The sequence below is a fragment of the Sinohyriopsis cumingii genome, chromosome 9 (assembly GCF_028554795.1).
Source record: "Sinohyriopsis cumingii isolate HCF-2022 chromosome 9, ASM2855479v2, whole genome shotgun sequence".
In the NCBI taxonomy this organism is placed as follows: domain Eukaryota; kingdom Metazoa; phylum Mollusca; class Bivalvia; order Unionida; family Unionidae; genus Sinohyriopsis; species Sinohyriopsis cumingii.
In genome coordinates this window covers 99,410,857-99,429,293 of record NC_142969.1, presented here as the reverse complement: position 1 = coordinate 99,429,293, position 18,437 = coordinate 99,410,857, and the positions used below count along the sequence as shown (strand labels likewise).

Sequence of the window (18,437 nt, the reverse complement as noted above, 5' to 3'; positions counted from 1 at the left end):
TGTGTGCACCAATGACAAATATGTAAATCACTGTTCGTTGTCGAACGGGGTTGTCACTGCTGTGCCCATGGATTGCGACAGTGTCAGCCAATTGGAATTTAGAGTTACGGTCGCGCATACTCCCTAGCAACCAGTAGTTTTGAGGGATTCATTCGTGCTGGCAATCACCTCGTTATTCCAAATGTACAGAAAATACGCAAGTGAGCTTCAGGCTCAGAACGGCTTTGGTTTAACGAAGGACAAGAACGCAAACATGGCAAAGAAGGACGCCAAAGATTACACCGTTGATGAGCTATGGGGAATGCTTAGTAAGAGCGACAGCAAATCGCTTTTGAAAAAGCATCTAACAAAGGAAGTCTATGAGAAATACAAGAATGTCAAGACGTCCCTTGGTGGAACCCTTGCTGACTGTATCCGCTCAGGTAAGTGTTTATTCATATATATATATATATATATATATATATATATATATATATATATATATATATATATATATATATATATATATATATATATATATATGTATGTATGTATGTATGTATGTATGTTTATATAATTTCCTGCTCGCCTTTTAATAATCGTGTGGAATAATAAATAATTCATATATAACTAATAATCTGTAAATATTTGATTGAATAAAATGGCTAAGAGATGATGTAGTGTGTGAAATTTCATTTAATTTTTGTAATTTTTCCTTGCTAATTTTGCGTAAGGTAAAATGACATTGACATCTGTCTCTCAACACAAAAAAAAACTATTACATATAGCGACACAATTCGATTGCTCACGTAATAATTTAGAACAGAATGTCCCACAAAATAAATGTCATCTGTCTGCATCAATTAAACAAGCAAGCTTCTTTGTGACTAAACCAAATTGATGTTTTGGATATTTAATATGTTTGCTTTGCACACGCTTAATTTCAGTTTCAAGCATGAGCAAAACTACATTAAGCTTTCAGCAATGTTTAGAATTCCATGAAGTTAACGAAATAAGATCTTCCTAGCGCCTTGCAAGGAGATCGATATGATGTTCTTGAAATGACCTTGAACGAGCCATGGTTAGGTTCTTAGCTAATTTCATGGTAAATTTTACTTTGGCGGAAGTGAGTGAATGGTAGTGAGTACAATAGTTGTTTGTATATTCAACGGCAATTGCCATCACTAATAATACAATTAGATAGGTTAATGGCATAGAACATTGTGAATTCACTATTGTTCGAGGCGGTACCAAATTTCATGGATTTCTTGGTTGCTAGACAGCGCGAATTTAAAGACCCGACAATCAACAATCCTTCTTTCGGAAACAATAGGAAAACTTCCCCAATCCACGAACTTAAGGACAACTAAAAATGCAAAATTTTCGCAAAACCAGGAAAACCGACACCAGCGATAATAAACGAATGCACAGAAATTTGAATCTATGCAAGTTAAGGACATTTGTAATAGCTAGCGCGCCACCCCGACCCCCGCCCCAACACACACCTACCTAGTATGACACATGTTATATATTATTAGTCTATGTTTATTCGACGCTTTGAACACACTAGCTCAGAATAAAGATTCAGGGATGTTGATTTTCAACTTAGAAAGAAATTCTAAAATTTAATAATGTGATCTCTACATATTTAAATTGTTTCAACAAACTGTTTCTTAAAAACGTGCATCTTCTGAATCTAGAACTTGCCTGAAATTGTTGTGGCCAACAACAGAGCTGTATTGACGAAGCTATTCGCAAGGTGGCCGCTGTGCACCTAAACTGTTTGCAAGGCCGCTGTGTACCTCATCTGGGACGGCCGCACGATTCACCCAAAATCACCCAAAACCTGCCCAAATCCACTACAAACATGATGTAAATTAAACTAAGCATACTCAAAACCACAAAGAAAACACTGGAAATAGTGTAATTATGTTGAAACAGACGACAAAATATGCAGCATGTGTTTTTTATGAGAGAAGTAAACATTGAAACATGGGAGACAAATGTTGCTATATTCATCACAAGTGCTGGTTATCAAGCCAAAACGGACCTAGTCAATACGTTCCAAGAAAAAACGGCCTACCATTACCATACATACCAACGAGGTGTTAAATAAGTAAAATAAGAGTGAAGACAAGTTTTATAAAATTAAACAAATAATCTGTTTCCCTAAAAAATTTTAAAACTAACAGACCAACAATTAAAAAATTAGACATAACAGAGGATGAAAACAATAATACATACACCACACTGCACATGTTCTTGTGCTTATTATCAATTGGTTGTCGCTACAGGATATAGTGATATATTGTATTTCTTTGATGCATTTTTTTTTAAATTCTCCTTTTTAGAATCATCTGAAGTAAATAATTGCCTATCAGTGGCATAACTGTCAAATGCGATTAACACAACATTACAATACAACTAATAACTGAAAGTACCAAATAATTTCTTTATATTCGATTTCAGATTTCTATCAAATATGGCATGTCTCACCGCTAATGAAATATTTATAAATTTGTACTAAGATTTTCGTTCAGTATCTTATCAATCACAGTTTTAAAACATACAATAAAGCGTATCAACGTAGAAATAGTGAATCAGGTACATTTCATTTGGTGTTCCTTGATTAGGTATAAAATTTTCTTTATTTAAAATATTTTCTTTCCATAGGATTGTGACCGGACACTATTAAGTCATCCCATGACGCACTTCTGAACATTTGTCTCAAGTTTTAACGTACGGATTAAATCTTTGCTAAAACTGCAATAGTTCAAAATTAAGCACTTTGGAGGAATTAGCTGTTTCACGTGTTTGTACAACCAGATAGATATATTTAAAAATGATAAATGTTTTAACATGCAATGCAAAATATGTGCCCGAGTTCGAATTGTTTATTAAGCTCAAGTTAAGGTGAAAATTTGTAGATCTGTATTTATAATATTCATCTTATTTCACTTTTAAAGCTTTTTCAAGGTGGCTAAGAAAAGACTCAAATCTATTTTGTGCTTCGTAATGAATGTAAAAGAGTAACCCATTTGGACAGGATCGTTCTTAATTCTTACCTTTGCCTGTTATTTTCTCGCAAATTCGTTTCTTTCTTACTAATATTTTACTCAGTATATTTTTCTCGCCTCGAAACATCACCATAAAAAGATGCATTTGTACTTCAGACTTCCATTTAATTTTGTAACTAAATATAGATGGCAATCATCCGTGGCTAACTATCCATGTAAAAGTGTTTTCTGGAAATAATAAATAATCAAATCCATTCATAGCAGAAACTTGGATTTCAGTAAATGCTAGGGTATATAGCAAAGTACTGCTTTACGTTTGAATTACTCTCTCTCTCTCTCTCTCTCTCTCTCTCTCTCTCTCTCTCTCTTGGTCCCTACGGGATTATTGCAAACGCGTTATCCAAACCATACGGCATACGTGAAAAATATGTTACTCTGGTCTCTGGTACACATTCCCCTATGATCTTGCACTGACATTCATTAGCACGAAAGCAGTGCACTCAGAAAGGTAAATTCCCATAGATAAGAGTGTTTGCTTTAAGTGAAAAAAAGACTTAGATACATTGCGCTAAAAACGACAGTGCGATAAAAGGACTAAAAATCGATGCATTGGTCCTGACTGACACGTGGGTTTAAAACATAACAATGTTGCTATGCACGAATATAATACATACATTGAAACCTTGACACCTGCTCTCTCTCTCTCCAAATAATGGTCGCTCGAATTTAAAAATGTCTGTAAATATTTTGCTGTAAATTGCATGTAAAAATCATTAAAATGCAGTCCTTAAATTATAAATTCTAATTATGCAATTGGTAATATGAAAGTAATTCTGATACAAAATTCAATTATGTAGAGTGCTTTTATTAATCCACAATGTCTATTGGATATTTGTTTAACTGAATTCTCTGTGTGAACACAGATGTTGTAACCATGCCCGATTTGTATTACGCCCAGTATCAGGTATATGCCAAGTTTTGCAGCAGTGCTTACAGGTCACAACTATTTGTTTCTAAAACTTCCGACTGAAAAATATTGTAATGTTCCCCTTCCTCTGTTCCTTCTTCATTTATATTTCCAAACGTGTATGTATGTATGTATGTATGTATGTATGTATGTATGTATGTATGTATGTATGTATGCATGCATGTATACATGTATGTAATGCCTCTCTGTTCATCGGTATGTACGTATGTGGTACAGTGGTTCACAAAGTTTAAGTGAAATGAAATCAAACTGTTACATAAAAACAAGCCGAATATAGTTGTCAAGGTTCTGAATAGGACAGAACCAGAATAATACAAATCCTCCCGGAGGTCTGTTTGTCTCGTTTTATATATGTCCGCACTACTTATGTCCGCACTACGTAGTATCGTATCTATTGTTTCTCTGCATTTATATCTGACTACGTTTGTGCAGACTTTACAGTATGTGCATGGTATTGAAGACTAAATACCCAGGCTTCATGTTACATATGGCTTTGTACATCATTGGCTAGACTTTGAAGACTAAAAACCCAAGCTTCATGTTACATATGGCTTTGTACAGTATGTGCTTATTATTGAAGACTAAATACCCAAGCTTCATGTTACATATGGCCTTGTACAGTATGGGCTTGGTAACTGAAGACTAAATACCCAAGCTTCATGTTACATATGGCCTTGTATAGCATGTGCATGGTATTGAATACTAAATACTCAAGCTTCATGTTACATATGGATTTGTACAGTATGTGCTTGGTATTTTGAAGACTAAACTCCCAAGCTTCATGTTACATATGGCCTTGTACAGTGTGTGCTTGGTATTGAAGACTAAATACCCAAGCTTCATGTTACATATGGCTTTGTACAGTATGTGCTTGGTATTGAAGACTAAACTCCCAAGCTCCATGTTACACATGGCTTTGTACAGTGTGTGCTTGGTATTGAAGACTAAATACCCAAGCTTCATGTTACATATGGCTTTGTACAGTATATGCTTTGTATTGAAGACTAAACTCCCATGCTTCATGTTACATATGGCTTTGAACAGTATGTGCTTGGTATTGAAGACTAAACTCCCAAGCTTCATGTTACAGATGGCTTTGTACAATATGTGCTTGGTATTGAAGACTAAACTCCCAAGCTTCGTGTTACAGATGGCTTTGTACAGTATATGCTTGGTATTGAAGACTAAATACCCAAGCTTCATGTTACATATGGCTTTGTACAGTATGTGCTTGGTATTGAAGACTAAACTCCCAAGCTTCATGTTACAGATGGCTTTGTACAGTATGTGCTTGGTATTGAAGACTAAACTCCCAAGCTTCATGTCACAGATGGCTTTGTACAGTATGTGCTTGGTATTGAAGACTAAACTCCCAAGCTTCATGTTACAGATGGCTTTGTACAGTATGTGCTTGGTATTGAAGACTAAACTCCCAAGCTTCATGTTACAGATGGCTTTGTACAGTATGTGCTTGGTATTGAAGACTAAATACCCAAGCTTCATGTTACACATGGCTTTGTACAGTATGTGTTTGGTATTGAAGACTAAACTCCCAAGCTTCATGTTACAGATGGCTTTGTACAGTATGTGCTTGGTATTGAACACTAAAAGTCCAAGCTTCATGTTACACATGGCTTTGTACAGTATGTGTTTGGTATTGAAGACTAGAAGTCCAAGCTTCATGCTACACATGGCTTTGTACAGTATGTGCTTGGTATTGAAGACTAGAAGTCCAAGCTTCATGCTACAGATGGCTTTGTACAGTATGTGCTTGGTATTGAAGACTAAAAGTCCAAATTTCATATTAGATATTTTAATTCCTGGTCACGATTTAAGGATTACAAAGTCTTTAATCTGATCAAGATGAGATATTTTGCCATTAACACTATTCATTACAAGTCTTTCAGCAGTGCTAAATCTTTGTTGACAATTGTAGAGGTGAGTTTTGGAGTATAGGTTAATAGTTTTGGCTGTCCAAACCAGAAGGTCTTATTCTACATCCAGTTTGATTTAAATGCTGAGTTGTGTCAATTTGTTTCTTTCAATTTAAATAATTTCTGATCGTTTAACTTAAGACTTTAAGCAACTGGTTAATGGATTTACGTTTAGCTGAATAAAAATGCACACAATAATTTGGGTTGGGAATAATATTTTCCTTGCAATTTGGTTAAGTTATCCTTTGACGAACTCATGGATATTTGTTCACAACTTTGCTGATGAATTGAAATTAGGAATCGCACTCATAATCTACTCTAACCTAACTTAGTTCCGAACTTTGCCCCGCACAGCAACAACTTGAAATATTGTCACACAATCGGAAATACTCGAACCAGTTGGGAATAGATCTTTTCACATCATTTTGGGCAAACACAGCTCGTCATTGTTTAGACTACCAGTCTAGACTTGGTTTTCTGACCCACTTTGTTTTCTCATAACCTTGTGACTTTTTGAATCGATTCCATTCTAAAAACAGGGCTCGACAAGAAAAGAAACATTGGCTCAGTGCCTAAATTGCCTGTATATCTTTTTGTCTTCATTTATTTATTGAAACCACCCGGTGAACAGCTGTCTTTTAGTAGATAAATAAACTAAAGAACTTATCTTGTTTGAAGGACATATCAAGGGCAGTGCTCCTAGAATGAGTAATACGTATTACATAGATTTAATCTTACACGTAAGTTTGAATGAAATTCCTACATGCTCTTCCTTTCCCTACTTCTGCTAAAGCACACGATATCTATCTATCTATCTATCTATCTATCTATCTATATATATATATATATATATATATATATATATATATATATATATATATATATATATATATATATATATATATATATGTATACTGATATATGGATTACAGTATACATAGCATGCTTATCTCTTCGTATGATTGTGTCCGTGTGTATGTATGTATGTCCAAATGTGCACCTAGAAAATACTTCTGTTAAAGAATTAATGGAAATGTTTCTCAAGAAATATGTTTATGTCAAGCATAAATAAATGAATAACGCTGCATGTCAGTACAAACAGTTTGAAGGAAAAATATTTGATTAGCGACTGTTTAGAATAAGGTCACAATGTGTAACTTGATAGATATCACTCCAATTACGTGTGCTCTGGTTTATACACATGTTAAATCTGCCTGAAAGACCACCTGTATTACACACAAATCTGTCTTAAAATGCAAGTTCTTTAAGGTCTCTTACAGAAAAATTATTATAGTAAATTAACCTCTGATCAACAGAAAAAAAGTTGTCTTTCGATGTGTCATTGTTCTCGTGTTCGTTATTTATATAAAGGAACCTAAAAATATAAAGGCGGTGATTTTGTGCCATTAATGGATGTACATCCCTTGGAATAACATCACTGTCTTTTATTTTATTTGAAAACAAATTATGTTGTTATTTATCACATGGACGGGTGTATCATTCACATTGTTGTACTGACGAATTTATAGTTTTAGTCGTCCAAGTTGCATCTGATCTTATGCATCATACGGATCATCCTAATTCGGTTACAAGGCCAACAACTTACATTTTTCACATATTTTCACAGAAACAAATGTTTGAGACAACTCTGCTGAATTAGGTATGCTGGTCGAGTAAAGTAATAGTCAAACCTGCTTCAACGAGCACCTGCATATGAAGACTACTCGTGCGATAAAAACCATGTTAAATAGATCCTAATTTATTTTAAAAAAAGAACACATTTGTGTTAAGATAAGGACCAGCAATTGTTAACGACAACACTTAGCCGGGCTTCTCAGTGGTTGTTAAATACATATTTAGTATATGTAAAGAACAACGAAGTTAAGGTGAAATTTAAAGGTAACATTGTCAATTCAGACACGGAATACAGGAATCGTACTAGCAAAAAGTAAATTGCGTCTTTCCGCATTTCCATTTGTGTGTTACATATTCAGAAGTTTAGATTGAATCCAAAAACGATGATGACACAGCTTGAACTTCTTTGGAAACACGAGATTATATGAACCATAACATAGAAGAAGAAAAAAAAAACATCACCTACAGAATAACCCCCAAAAGTAACCCTCCCCCAAAAGAAATACCCCCCCTCATCCCCCCCCAAAAAAAACAGGATCAGAATCTTTCGTGTTTATGGACCTGAAGAGGGAAGCGAGTTAATTCGAGTGCGAGTCTCCCCCCCCCCCCCAACTTCTCATCGTGTAACTGCATTGAAACTTCAATGCTGCACGAATACAATGTAATTGATTTTCAAAATGATACAGTTTGACTAATGAGACCAAACTGGAAGAAATATAGGATTAAATAACCTTCTTTCAATGTTCCAATTCTGATTTAAATAGAAGATGAAATTTATGACTTCAACAAGTAGTGAAGACTGTGTTAACTATGCCGTCATTATTTGTGCGGGGACAGGGTAGAGAATGGGGATGGGAAGGTGTCGATTCTTTTTAAACGTACTTGTGAAGATAGTGAGTGATCCACGTATCTCCTCCATGGTCCCCTGTTTAACTGAAAAAAATCAATAAAGATATTGAAACAGTATAAGTTGCACAGGCAGCTAGTAATTATATCAGGAACGAGGACATTATTTGTTTTTGTATTTCTTCTCACAGGATGCTGTAATTTGGACAGCGGTGTGGGTCTTTATGCCTGCGACCCCGAAGCTTACACAACTTTCAAAAATCTGTTCGATGCGGTCATCAAAGATTATCACAAGGTACGTCTGTTTCTTTTCTTCTTCTTCTTCGTCTTCTTCTTCTCTCTCTCTCTCTCTCTCTCTCTCTCTCTCTCTCTCTCTCTCATGTCACTGTGTTACACTAAATGAAAGATTTAAGAATTAATTTTCAGACCGTTTCCGGTTCCCGGTATATTGAAGAGATTGTGGTTATTTCTCATAACATCGGAAGAATTAAAAATTTGTTGCGTCATTTTTTTTCTCCGATAACTTCAGTAGTCAGCCTCAACAATTTGATTTTTTTTCTTAACATGAACGTAATTAATGGGATACGTACAGGTTTTCTCCTAGACCTATACAAAATTTCTCGGAATTATATCGCCAAATTTATCAAAAAGATTCTGTCAAAACATGTCCTTTCCGCGCGCATAATGCACCTCGGAAGTTGCAAGATACAGTTTGGTCGAGCTGAAGTTCCAAGAACGTATACCAAGATCCAATATCGCATAAAGGTCAAGGAGGTCAGGCCAAGAACTGTTCTCTATACTTGTGATTTTGAGATGCGCTGTATTACAGGTATATCGTTTTACCACGGTATGTTTTTTTTTCTGTGTTACGTACCACGGTACTTTTTCACTGTACCGGTATTTCGTTCGTTTCTGTCAGCAAGGAATGTACGGAAATTACTGAGTAATCTTGTTAGGAATTAAATGATATTAGCAACATGTTTTCATTTATCATGAATAAATACTTAAAAGTAATTTTAATTGTCTTTTTTTTTACAGATGTATTTGTCTCAAATTAATTTTGAATATTAGATGTATTCTTCTTTTGATTGTCAAATGTTTAAAAGTTTTCCATTTTGTCAGTTTTTGTTATGGACCAGCTTGACAGCATAAATCTTTTGGTGAAAACCCATATCAATATTACCATGCATTTAGGTACTTATATTTATGATCCTTTTAATCAAACGTTCGACACGTATCATGTATGCCAACGTGATGGCCAAATGGGATGCTTTGAAAAATATTCGGGCCAAATCCATTTTTTGGAACCTTTTCGGATTTAAAAATCCCAACCTAAAATAGCAATACTATCTTTTGCTTACTACTAGCAGCATACACTAATGTGTTCTGTACATATATTCCTTTGTAAGACTGCGTATCATCCTTAGATCTTCAAGATATCAACTATTTTGTGTTTGAATAACTCTAATCCACTAAATATTTTCTCGTTTGTTGAGTAAGTGTTTTATGTTTACTGACCCTTTCCAATAACTATTATGCCCAAGTTTTTATGTCCCTCTCAAAGTTTGCTCTGGGTATTATTTAAACTTGTAAATTTTAGGCTTCAGTGTAGATCAACAAGCTCTCTAATGTTAGCATACTTTCTTTTACGTGGTGTCAGCTATATTGTAATCTTAACCATTCCATTTTAGTTACAGTTTTTAGATGACGACTCATCCATTAATTAACATACAAACAGAAATTCAAACCAGCGACCTCCCGCATCCGAGTCGGACGCTCTAACCACTTAGGCCACCGGATCGGTGAAAGAATTTGGTGTCTGTCTGTCTGTCTGTCTCTGTTTATGTGTATCTTTGGTGTAATATTTTCTTCATTTTATTACAGGTAAATGGTCTGAACCATCCCAAACCAAATTTTGGTGATATCAATAAACTTGACTTCGGTGACCTTGACCCAAAAGGAGAAATGATCATTTCTACCCGTGTTCGAGTTGGCAGAAGTCATGACGGCTATTCCTTCCCGCCAAGCATAAAGAGTTCTGAGGTAAGTACACAAAGTAATATTGCAATGTCGTCAGTATTTGTTTCATGATCAGAAGAAATATTGCTTGATATTGCGTAGGATTATTAAATAAATGCAAATAGATGAATAAAAAACGATCACACTCCAGAGAGACGTTCCGTAACTTTTCCAGAATTAAATACGAGTTATGAATCTCTCAAGCCTTTTTTTAGGTTTTAGTTCTCCTCCTTAAAAGTTCAGTTACACAAATATAACCCCCATTTTGTATCTGATTTTGGAGGTTTTTAAGTCTGAGCTCTCAATAAAATTTTGAACGTTAAAAAGTTTAAAAATCGTGTCAAAAATTAATACTGGCGTTACATCAACGTTATCACTATTATGTATTGTCGGGGAAATACTAGATCAGCCTCGCGCGTTGTCACATAACGAAATGAAATAATATGCCATCTGCAGCACCCCATGCCCTATTCTATATCCAACAGTACAAAACGCCTCATTTTAATGTTGTAAGAGTTAAGTCATAACGCCTCAGTTTAGTGTTGTAAGAGTTAAGTCAAAACACCTCAGTTTAGTGCAGTAAGAGTTAAGTTAAAACACCTCAGTTAAGTGTTGTAAGAGTTAAGTCAAAACACGCAATTTATTGCAGTAAGAGTTACGTACAAACACCTCATTTAGTGCAGTAAGGGTTAGATCAAAACACCTCAGTTTAGTGTCGTAAGAGTTAAGTCAAAACACCTCAGTTTAGTGCAGTAAGAGTTTAGTCAAAACACCCCAGATTGGTGTTGTAAGGGTTAAGTCAAAATACGTAAGTTTAATTTAGTAAGAGTTAGGTCAAAACACGCCAGTTAAGTATAGTAAGAGTTAGGTCAAAACACCTCAGTATAGTTTTGTAAGATTTAAGTCAAAACACCTCAGTTTATTGCAGTAAGAGTTAAGTCAAAACACCCCAGTTTAGTGTTGTAAGAGGTAAATCAAAAGACCTCACCTCACTTTAGTGCTATAAGAGTTAAGGCAAAACACCTCAGTTTATTGCAGTAAGAGTTAAGTCGAAACATCAGTTTAGTGTTGTTAGAATTACGTCCAAAACTTCAGTTTATTGCATTAAGAGTTAAGTCAAAACACATCAGTTTAGTGTTGTAAGAGTTAAGTCAAAACACATCAGTTTGGTGTTGTAAGAGTTAAGTCAAAACACATCAGTTTGGTGTTGTAAGAGTTAAGTCTAAACACCTTAGTTTATTGCATTAAGAGTTAAGTCAAAATACATCAGTTTAATGTTGTAAGAGTTAAGTTAAAACACATCAGTTTAGTGTTGTAAGAGTTAAGTCAAAACACTTCAGTTTGGTGTTGTAAGAGTTCAGTCTAAACACCTTAGTTTATTGCATTAAGAGTTAAGTCAAAATACATCAGTTTAGTGTTATAAGAGTTAAGTCAAAACACTTCAGTTTGGTGTTGTAAAAGTTAAGTCTAAACACCTCAGTTTATTGCATTAAGAGTTAAGTCAAAATACATCAGTTTAGTGTTGTAAGAGTTAAGTCAAAACACTTCAGTTTGGTGTTGTAAGAGTTAAGTCTAAACACCTCAGTTTACTGCAGTAAGAGTTAAGTCAAAACAAATCAGTTTAGTGTCGTAAGACTTGGGTATTATTAATTAGCATTATGTTACATAATCGGTTTTCATTAAACCGAAATATGAAGTGTGAACCATGTTAGACGGATGACACCAATGGCTGCTGGTGCTTTCACTGTCAACATATGACATGATAGACAAAGAAAAGTGCATTTTCGTGCTGTGATATGTTTTTTTTTTTAAAGTTATAACTTAGTACTATTTGATACTGTGTAACTTCCATGGCCGTATTTGATCTCAGAACTGATAAACATGAATATTTGTAGTGACTAGAGAAACGTTTAGCAAACTATTTTGATACGTTTTCTATTGTTCCTACTTCTGGCCATATTCTGATCTTAATTGCGCACTTTTGCAATAAATAAGAACTATTAATTTAAGACAATATCCTAACAGTGGGATACAATTCTCACGTGGTCATTTGCATCTTAAAAACTTGATCCCTAACGTAAAAATCAAAAGCTGAGAAATAAATAAAAACAAGACATGAGAAACCTGGAATACTGTGAACTTGTATATTGGCTTTCAAAGAATTTTCTAATTGTCTTTTCTAGGATCGTAAGGATATGGAGAAAAAGACAATAGAGGCTTTGAACACATTAGAAGGAGAACTGAAGGGTAAATATTACTCTCTGGAAACGATGTCCAAAGAAGACCAAAAACAGCTTATAGACGATCACTTCTTATTCAAGGATGACGACAGGTTCGTTGGGATTTTTTAAGCATCACCTTATCTTTAATGAAACAGAAGAAAAAACGAATCCCACATATTTGATTTTCTACTAGACCACTAAGAGTTAGTCACAGAGAGAAAATTATGAAGGAGACTGAGAAAAGGATCAGTTGACAATGCTATTCTCCGGAATTTATGGGGGAGAGGGCGGTGGACTTCCATATTATGTTCATTTGGATCAGCCAACTGCGAACTCTGATCATGTGAATAAAGCGTTTTCTCGGAGAGACTTCTTGATATTGTACAACTATTATCATCTTTACGATCTTGATTTGCTGTCAGTGCTCCTTTTGTCGCCATCTTCATGGCAATACATTCTAGCCACTTCTAAATACGGTGTGTCAACACTGGTATGTTGAGTTTGTAATAACTGTCCATAAATCGCCTTCCCTCTCCACGCAGATTTTGTTGCTTTACTGTCAAATCTCAGTAAGCCTTTTTGCTTTCATTTCAACGGGTTTTCTTAAACTGTAGGGAGGACGTTTTCGCTTTCTCTCACACAGTTTGCGAGTTTCTTTTCTCAGACTCTCTTCTGCATTCAACACGACCCTACACCTTATCTTCTTTGGAAGGTCCAAAGTGTCTGTCTCCGCTTTTGGGTGTACTGTATAAATTGTATAAATAGAGTTTTCCTGACCAAGTCTTCCACCGCAATGTTTATCATGTCCACTTTGACAGCTGTATGTTTATGAAGATCGAGACTGTCCAGATATAAATGGTTTTAATAGTGTCGCCATAATTCAATGCCAAGCGGATGCTTCCTTTATCAGTCAAATATTCTCCTTTAAATTTTATTTGCTGAATGCTCCATATAATCTTCCTTTAGAATTTATGCATCTTAATACCCCTTGAAACCTCAACTCACTTCGTTCTTATTTTGATAAACACACACACTGTTGTACACTAGAACATACACTCACCTAAAAACCCGAGATTTTATTAAAATTACCCTGTTACTTGAAATGCAAGATTGTTTCCTTTGTAAAACAGTTTGAAAATTATTTTAAAAAACCCTATCATTTCCCTTATTCACTGTGGCTATATATGTTTTCAGCGTTTTATACAAAATTACTTTTATTCGTTAAATTTGGATTTTTGAAAAATTCATTCTTTGGTCACCTGGAAGCTGGATGTCTTCTGTTCCTTACAGTTTCAAGTAATTTGCTGTCATTACAATTTATAAGTACCCTAACAGTGTACAGTGATTGGATGTCATTACAATTCATAAGTACTCTAACAGTGTACAGTGATTGGCTGTTGTTACAGTTTATAAGAACGCTAGCAGTGTACAGCTATTGGCTGTTATTACAGTTTATAAGAATTGGCTGTTATTATAGTTTATAAGTTCTCTAACACTGTACAGTGATGTTTTGTCATTACAATTTAAAAGTATCCTAACAGTGTATAGTGATTGGTTGTTATTACAGTTTACAAGTACCCTAACAGTGTACAGTGATTGACTGTTATTACAGTTTACAAGTTCTCTAACAGTTTACAGTGATTTACTATCATTGCAATTTATAAGTACTCTGAAAGTATACAGTGATTGGCTGTTATTACAATAAGTACCCTAACAGTGTACAGTGATTGGCTGTTATTACAATTTATAGGTACCCTAACAATGTACAGTGATTTGCTGTAATTATAGTTTATAAGTACTCTAACAGTGTACAGCAATTGGCTGTTATTACAGTAAGTACCCTAACAGTGTCCAGTGATTGGCTGTCATTACAATTTGTAAGTACTCTAACAGTGTACAGTGATTAGTTGTTATTACAATTTATATGTACCATAACATTTTACAGTGGTTGGCTGTCATTAGAGTAGTCTATAAGTACCCTAATAGTTTACAATGAATGACTGTCATTAAAATTTATGAGTACCCTATAATCAGGAAAAACTGTTATTATTATTATTATTATTATTATTATTATTATTTCAGATTCCTGAGGGATGCTGGCGGTTACAGTTTTTGGCCAGAGGGCAGAGGTATTTTCCACAATCCCAGCAAGACATTCTTGGTCTGGATCAACGAGGAGGACCATCTCAGGTTCATCTCCATGCAGCAAGGAGGAAACTTGGCCGAGGTTTACAAGAGATTGGTTAATGTAAGTGACGATAATGGTGACAATGATTTTAACTGATTAATAAACCAACGTCAGGGAATTTTTGATAGTTTTCGAAAACAGAAAAACTATTCCATCCAGGAATTCAAAAGGTTAGAGGTAGACGAAATTATTGTTGACTTACTTCTGTACCCAGCATATGCCAAGTCTCTCCGTTTTATTATTAACGATGGTATATTGAAATTAAGATTAGTGATGAGATCAATATATAAACGGTCGAAGAGCTGTATTGAAAATGCACACATCGATCGATAGAGATGATCCATATTACTCTTTCATTTAATCTTGGTGATAGAAAAGAAAAAGTTTAGAATCTCAAACAATAAAAGATCGAATCATTTGCGTTTGCGTTCTAAAAAAAGAGAAAAGACCATTGTACATTAACTCTAATAGTGATTATAAAGTACACGATCGATTTTAGAAGATTAGAATCCCAGAGAGGGGAGGGATGGAGACGGAGAGAAGGCAGTTTATAAAACGTAACTATTCTATTGTATTGCAGGCTATCAATCAATTAGAGAAGAAGTTGACTTTTGCCAAGAAGGACGGTTATGGATACCTGACTTTCTGTCCCACAAACCTGGGTACGACTCTCCGAGCCAGCGTTCATATCAAAGTGCCTAAGCTTGCAGCCGCCAACCAACTTAATGACATCTGTGCCAAGTTCAATCTTCAGCCTCGAGGTGAGTGCAATTTTGAGAGAGACAGAGACAGAGAGAGCCGGTCAGTCAGTCAGTCAGTCAGTCAGTCAAAATATGTTGACGAAAATAAATGCTACCACTATGTTTTGGGGACAGGAGATTTTTTTTGTTTTAACGGATAGATAATGTACTGTTTCTTTAAGGTCGCATATAGTAAGCAATCCCTTGTCTTGAAAGGCCATTTGTTTGTAGGTTTCTTTTACGGGACGTAAAGCAAATTATGTAGAAATTTGTTTCTTTTCAAAGATGGCGTATTCTACTTCCCACAGGTGTCTGTTTGAGACAGATTTGACTGATTTTAATACCTAACTTTGAACTCCAACTTTTCCAGGTATCCACGGTGAGCACACTGAAAGTGAGGGTGGTGTCTACGACATATCCAACAAGAGGAGGTTGGGACTAAGTGAGATTGAGGCAATCGAAGAAATGAGGAAGGGAGTTCAGGCTGTTATAGAGGCGGAAAAGAAATTGAAATAAACTTTAGGACATCTTGGATTTACTAACGCCGTGTGAATGACTGTTAATTTAGCTAGAATTTTGACTGTGTTTAGTCTCTTATACGATAATGTCGAACTCGGAAAACCGTGGATAATAAAGTTCTGTCGGATGATGCTCTGGTAGTCCATTGTTGACGATATAGGTTGGTAAGCACCATATAAATAAACAATGGCTAGTTCACTGACGTCTGTGCACCTGTTACACTGTGTGCTGTAATGAAACCATAATACATTCCCAAGACACCCAAGCACGTTATTACGGCATAACTGCTTTACTTGCCATCCGCAAACGGTCATTGTCGTATGGGGGCGAACATTTGCTTTTTGAAAAATGCACGTTGAAATGATTCATTTATCAGGAGACTCTAGTCTGTAGAAGGTTGGAGGAAAAGTTCCACATTCCTAATGTTGGCTTGACTGCGCAGGTCTGAATATAAAGGACATTTCTTCGAGATTAAGTTATTTTCATTTTTAGAAACAAATAATGTTTCCATGGCAGTTGAAAACTGGTCACTAATTGTAAGATTTAAATGGGTGAACATTTGCATTTTTACAAGTAGTTCATCAGAGAAAGCAAATTCTCTGTGGTACCTTTTTACTATATGAATTTGACAGCTAAAATATAAATCCGATGAAGGAATATTAGGGTTTGCTTTGTTTAATTGGAAGAGAAAAATATGTTTCAATAGATTTATGCTTCTTTTGATTAATGCAAAAAATGAATCACACATTTGATACAGACTTATTTTCAAAAATGAAAATATTTTGTTTACAAGGAAAAATGTATTGCCTATGGACAGTGACACTGGTTTTGGAGTTCTAATAATTTGTGTGATAAACTTTGCGTGATGTTTTATTTTTACCAGACGTAGTGTTACTTATATGAAATCTTGTTATTGTTTGAATATAGTCAATGTTTTCAAATTGCTTTGTTAAAAAAAATAATACAGCACTGACTACAGTATTATAATTTATCCAATCGAAATAAAACGGTATTTATGAAACAAAACTTTTAGTTGTCATTTAATTGTAGGAAAACTTGTTTTAAGGGGCATAGAATCCGCTTTGCCACCGAATTACATCTCTAAACACTGGACATTTCAAATTCACTTTTGTATATTAATAATCCGATAAATCAGACCCCCAAAACTTTGTTGAGACTTTTGGACTATGTATGGGTCTGACGTGCTATTAATAAAATCGAGTAATTGTTTGCAGACAAACCTGTCCGTAACATATCTGTATATATTTTAGACCCTTTCCGATATTTCTCTCATCTCTTGAGCTATCGTCGGTTGAAGGGTCCTTTTGGCGATATGTACATAATATTTCCGGATTGGATACTACGTTTGGCGACTTGTAACCCCACGCGGAATAACACAACCCTATGTACTGTGGCCATTTTTAATTTCGTGCTAGATAGGCTGTTGCTAAATACCGGAAAATATCTGAACTGTAATGGGACGTGTTGCGGAAAATTTGCATGCAGAAAAATTGCAAATTTTAATGAACAGGTGAGACAAACAACTTATCCATCATTATCAATACAGATATGGGGGTCTTATTTTACGGAATATTTTATTATGCCATGTTTCTTAAAAATCGACAAGTAAATAATGGAGCCTCCTCGAATAATATCTATATTTAAAGAGCACCTTTCTATAATGAACGCTTTCCATAATTCGCAATGAAAATCTGATATTACTATTCTCTGCATACAGGATATCTGTCTAACGTGGACAGGGGGCTCATGTTTTCTTTTTAAACTATATAATAACTTCCTCTGTATATAAAGAACAGTATAAACATTCCAAATCTGATGGGTACTAATTTTGTGCCAAAAGTTTGTTATGCTTAACCAGTTTTCATGTTAACCTTTTTGAAGCACAGAAATCTCAATAATGCTGGATATTTTGGTTGTGGAGAAGGAGGACATTGTCATCTACGGGAGGTGATATCTTTATATGTATATAACTATATACATAAACGTCTCCATCTTCACCATCCGCCACTCAGTCCCTCCCATTAATATCCAAATGTTCGTGTTTTAAGTACGTTTTAGGACTATAAATAAATATATAAAAAAATGAGTGCATAACATTGTAACAGTAATTCCTGATAAATGAGCCAGTAGTTTGTTGGAAGACATAATTTAAAATATTGATGAGACATGAATAGTGTCTTGAGGCTTTTTACGACAATACTCGAGAATATTTGTCGCTTAGGCAAGTTGTATTCGCAGACAGTTGCTTACAGTGACCTTAAGATACTGTGTGAGCCATTCCATTACTTCGAAAGCTAAAACCTAGTCAGTTGGTAATTTCGGTCATATG

The 18,437-nt window shown here is 35.0% G+C and overlaps 1 protein-coding gene across 1 annotated transcript; it reads left to right on the top strand.

The window, feature by feature from the left end:
- The first annotated feature begins 117 nt into the window (after positions 1 to 117).
- Positions 118 to 17,113, top strand: LOC149792332 (arginine kinase-like). Its single transcript, XM_089970907.1, has 7 exons — positions 118 to 422; positions 8,591 to 8,694; positions 10,284 to 10,442; positions 12,602 to 12,750; positions 14,723 to 14,888; positions 15,409 to 15,589; positions 15,939 to 17,113. Exons 1-7 carry the CDS (start codon positions 182 to 184, stop codon positions 16,082 to 16,084), a joined length of 1,146 nt encoding a protein of 381 aa, XP_089827033.1. The 5' UTR covers positions 118 to 181; the 3' UTR covers positions 16,085 to 17,113.
- Positions 17,114 to 18,437: the final 1,324 nt, after the last annotated feature.

Coding starts and splice junctions, on each gene's coding strand:
- LOC149792332 (XM_089970907.1), top strand. CDS start 182: ATGTACAGAAAATACGCAAGTGAGCTTCAGGCTCAGAACGGCTTTGGT. Junction 8,695..10,283: donor TCATCAAAGATTATCACAAG/GTACGTCTGTTT, acceptor ATTTTATTACAG/GTAAATGGTCTGAACCATCC. Junction 10,443..12,601: donor CAAGCATAAAGAGTTCTGAG/GTAAGTACACAA, acceptor TGTCTTTTCTAG/GATCGTAAGGATATGGAGAA.